This window comes from Arachis ipaensis, chromosome B03 (assembly GCF_000816755.2).
Source record: "Arachis ipaensis cultivar K30076 chromosome B03, Araip1.1, whole genome shotgun sequence".
Classification (NCBI taxonomy): Eukaryota; Viridiplantae; Streptophyta; class Magnoliopsida; order Fabales; family Fabaceae; genus Arachis; species Arachis ipaensis.
In genome coordinates, this window is record NC_029787.2 from 11,536,936 (window position 1) to 11,541,624 (window position 4,689).

The following is a 4,689-nucleotide window of genomic DNA, read 5'->3' on the forward strand; positions in this document are numbered from 1 at the left end:
GGGAGAGAATAAGTTTCCTGAAAAGGAACTTAATTGGAATGCATCATCGTTGATGCATTTAGATCCTCGATCAGGGCAATGTGAACTAGAAGTTCAAAAGATTATACATTTGCAAAGAATAGCAAATGATTTGCCTGATGTATTTTTCGATACAAAGAGGATAACTAAATCTTATATACGAGCGGAAAATGCCCCAATTCGAATTGATGTCCCAGTAGGACAAGTAGCTACTGAAGCGAATTCACGCCAGAAGCGTGGCAGGGCGGAAAATGTCCCAATTCGAATTGATGTCCCACTAGGAAAAATAGCCACTGAAGCAAATACACGCCAGAAGCGTGGCAGGCCTGTCGGTTCTAAAGATAGAAATCCTCGAAAGAGAAAAGAGGTAAATACTATTCCTGTTGAAAAAGACATAGTAGAGACACCCGCAGTTGTCCAAAATTCTGATATAATGCCAGAAGACGTTCAGGTACCTGAAAATTGTGAAAATGACGAGATCTCGATAAATTATGTCTTTACAGGAGAGAAATGGGACCGAAATAAGACAATTGTCAATGAAATATTTGCATATAATGTGGCAGTAGATATCATGCATGAAAGTAAGGATCTTGAGCCAAGATCAGTCGAAGAATGTCGACAAAGAAGTGATTGGCCAAAATGGGAAGCAGCCATGAAGGCTGAATTAGACTCACTTGCAAAACGTGAAGTCTTTGGACCTGTAGTCCGTACACCTGCAGATGTAAAACCTGTTGGATACAAATAGGTATTTGTAAGAAAACAAAATGAGAAAAATGAAGTTGTGCGCTATAAAGCCCGACTTGTGGCACAAGGTTTTTCACAAAGGCCCGGTATAGATTATGAAGAAACGTATTCTCCAGTAGTGGATGCGATAACATTGCGTTATTTGGTCAGTTTATCTGCATATCATAAACTGCATATGCATTTAATGGATGTGGTAACAGCCTATTTATACGGCTCATTAGATCGGGATATCTATATGAAAGTCCCCGAAGGACTAAAGATATCTAAACCATCCAATGAATATTCGCAAGGGTTATACTCAGTCAAATTGCAAAGATCTTTATATGGTCTAAAGCAATCTGGACGAATGTGGTATAATCGTCTTATTGAGTATCTGGCCAAAAACGGTTTCAAGAATGATGATATATGCCCGTGTGTTTTCATAAAGAAAACTGCTTCTGGATTCATTATAATTGCTATGTACGTTGATGATTTAAATATCATTGGGACTCCTGAAGAGATTCCAACAATTATAAAAATTCTAAAGGAAGAGTTTGAGATGAAAGATCTTGGAAGAACTAAATTTTGTCTCGGCCTGCAGATCGAGCATATAAAAAGTGGGATCTTTATTCATCAAACAACATACACAGAAAAGATCTTGAAAAGATTTTATATGGATAAGTCACATCCATTAAGTACCCCAATGATTGTAAGATCTTTAGATGTGAAAAAGGATCAATTCCGTCCTAAAGAAGAAAATGAAGATATCCTTGGTCCTGAAGTACCATATCTTAGTGCCATTGGAGCGCTAATGTATCTTGCTAATAATACGCGACCTGACATATCTTTTGCTGTGAATTTACTAGCAAGATATAGTTCCTCTCCAATCAGAAGACATTAGAGTGGAATCAAACAAATCTTTCGATATCTTCATGGGACGATTGATATGGGATTGTTTTATCCCTATGGATCCAAGTCACAACTAGTTGGCTATGCAATAAAATCACCTATATATAGTGTTATTATACATGTATTATTTTACAAAACTATAATGCCATATAGTTAGACAAATAAATGGTTATTTTTTTTACCAAATTAAGTAATCACTACTTCCTACTTTTTGTATATTAAAAAAAAGATTTAATGATGCTGAAGTGAAAAACATTCTTCGAATATAAAAATGTGTTGGTAAGACGTTTTTTCTAATATGTGATGCTTTGTATTTTGATTTATTGTAGCGATTTTGAAAATGGTCGAAGAACTTTCATTGAAAAGATAACTAAGTATATTAAAAATAAATATCCCACTAATGTCCTTTATGAAAAATAAATTATATATTGTCATCTCATACAAAATCATTATACTAAACTGGAATACAGAGTATCACATGTCAATAGAAGACTAAAAGAGTCTTACTAACACATTTTTATGTGAAAAATGATTTGAATTTTGAAACTATTGAATCTCCCTCTAAAAATCTCCCAATTTAAGACTTTACTTCTCTTGTGATCTCACAAATAATTTCTTAATTAATATTTTAACCTTTTTTTTTTTCATTTTTCATGTGGAAATGAATGAAATTTTGCGAATCATAATCACTTTTGAACCTAACCACATGTTACTTAGTATCTAAGTTGACATGTTCTACCACACTTGCCCATGGAGAAATAGTTCTTATAATCACTTCTTTTATTGTTCATTTTGTTTCTTGCTTTTAAGTGTTCTATTGCTGACATTCATGTGGAGGTACAATCCTCAAATATAGAGTACTTAAGATTTTCACCCAAATATTAAAGCCACAAAAAGTACATATCCACTTAACAAGAAAAATATTATAATCAAAGCTCTTTGTCAGCATCATTATATGAAAGGATATAGGAAAGTGCAAAAACAACAGAGTTTTAATTTCCTTCAAGGTAAAGAGATTAGTTATTTACTTTGATTGGAATGGATCTAAGGGGTTTACACTTTCTTAATGTTATTCCAAATTCTTCTTCCTTATCAATATCCTCAGCTTTTGAATCATTTTCAAGCTTCCAATCAAAACAATTAACCAGTGAACCTAACATCAAGAACAAAATCCTCATAGCATATGTTAAACCAGGACATATTCTTCTACCAGCACCAAATGGTATCAACTCAAAATGCCTCCCTCTAACATCAGTTTCTAATCCCAAGAACCTCTCTGGTGAGAACAAATTTGTGTCATTCTTCCATACATTTGAATCCCTTCCAATAGCATAAACATTGATTAGCACTTGTGAACCTTTTGGTATGGTATAGCCATTGATTTCTACATCAGTGTCAGCTTTTCTTGGGATCAAAAAAGGCACTGAAGGGTGCAAACGAAATGTCTCTTTCAATATTGCTTGTAAATATGGTAATCTTGCTATGTCTGATTCCTCAACTTGGTTTCCCTTTCCAATTGTTTCTTCAAGCTCCCTTTTAGCCTTTGTCATAGTGTCTGGATTGCTGAGTAATTCAGTCATTGCCCATTCTAATGTAGATGTGATTGTATCTGTTCCAGCAACAAATAAGGTCTAGCAATGAAAATCCAAGTCACCAAGTAAGAAAATAAATTGTAAAATCAAAATATGTAAGTATACATCAATCACAATCATATATGATATAGCTGTAGTTGAATTGAGTAAAGAAAGTATGAGAAGAGAGCTTATACCAGCATTAAATGTTCAATATTTATTTTGTCCATCTCTTTGCTATTCTCTTGAGAAATGTTAAGAAGAGCTTCTAACATGTCCTTATTGGTGTCAGAACCTGTTTTCAGTATCAACTTCTTCCTTTGGTAAATCAAGTCATGGAAGATATCCAATAACTTCCCAGCATAAATGGTATTGTGTGCTTTAATTCTTTGTGGATCAACCATTCTCAAGGCTGGAAAATAATCAGCCAAGTTTGGTTTTCCACTCTCTTTGGTGATATTGGCAACTAAATCCTTGAACCGTGCAGCAGAACCTGAAGATTGAACCAAATCCATTGAAAAAATTGTGTTGGACAATAAATTTATTGTAGTCTTGAAAGCTGCTTCTCCAACATCCACTCCTTCACCAATTTGGCTACTTTGATGGATCTCCCCAAGGAGTTCTTGCACTTTCTTGCGACGCAAGTCTTGCCTCGCGTCAATAGTCTTGTTGGCGAATAACTGATTGTTGCATATCTTCCTAAGGGATCTCCAAAGAGGTGTCATAGGCATGAAGGCAATGCTATGAATATGGTGATTGTGAACTCTTGCCGCCTCCGGAACTGTGCGATTCGATAAGAACTGATCATAGGTTTGAAGCACCATTTTGGCCATTTCAGCTGAAGAGATCACTATGGTGGTTAATTGTCCCAACTTCAAAGTCATTATGGGGCCATGAATCTTTGCAAGAATGGCTGAAGAATGGTGGGGTTTATTTCCAAGTTCATGTAGGTTTCCAATGATGGGAAGAGGAGAAGGTCCTGGAGGAAGCTTATAGTTTGCTTTGCTTCTTCTTACATTTAGATAATGGAGAGAATAAAGAGTGGTGCAAGTCAAAAGAAGCAGCAGCATCACAAAACATACTAAATCCATTACATGAACAATCAAAGGTAGAAAGTGATGATGTGTTAGAGGTTACTACTTACTAGTGTAATGATCTAAAATAAATGCTTGTAACTTAATGTAAAATGGAAACAAAAACATAGGAAAAAAATGTTATTTTTGCATAACTTTTGTGGACATTGTCCTTTTTGTCTAAGTCCCACATCTTACTCGGCATTTCTTCAGCAGCAATGTGTTCAAAGTCCATAGGTCAAAGCATCAGCAATATTTTCGATTGAAAATTCTAGTTGTTAAGAAATTTCACTAGTTTCGGTATGCACAAATTATGGAGCAAAGAGAAATTAATGGCTGAAAATAAGAAATATTTTCTTTATTCCAAAAGTACACTACGTCATGTTATAAATACA

The 4,689-nt window shown here is 34.8% G+C and overlaps 1 protein-coding gene across 1 annotated transcript; it reads right to left on the minus strand.

Moving 5' to 3' along the window:
- Positions 2,667-4,473, minus strand: LOC107632463 (geraniol 8-hydroxylase-like). Its single transcript, XM_016336138.2, has 2 exons — positions 3,419-4,473; positions 2,667-3,281 (listed from the first exon to the last, which is right to left on the minus strand). The coding sequence occupies exons 1-2, from the start codon at positions 4,310-4,312 to the stop codon at positions 2,667-2,669; spliced, it is 1,509 nt and encodes a 502-aa protein (XP_016191624.1). The 5' UTR covers positions 4,313-4,473.

What these genes read in the sequence shown, in the direction of transcription:
- LOC107632463 (XM_016336138.2), bottom strand. Translation starts at nt 4,312, where the DNA reads ATGGATTTAGTATGTTTTGTGATGCTGCTGCTTCTTTTGACTTGCACC. An exon ending in ATATTGAACATTTAATGCTG is followed by an intron (nt 3,282 to 3,418) that starts GTATAAGCTCTC and finishes TTTCATTGCTAG; the next exon opens with ACCTTATTTGTTGCTGGAAC.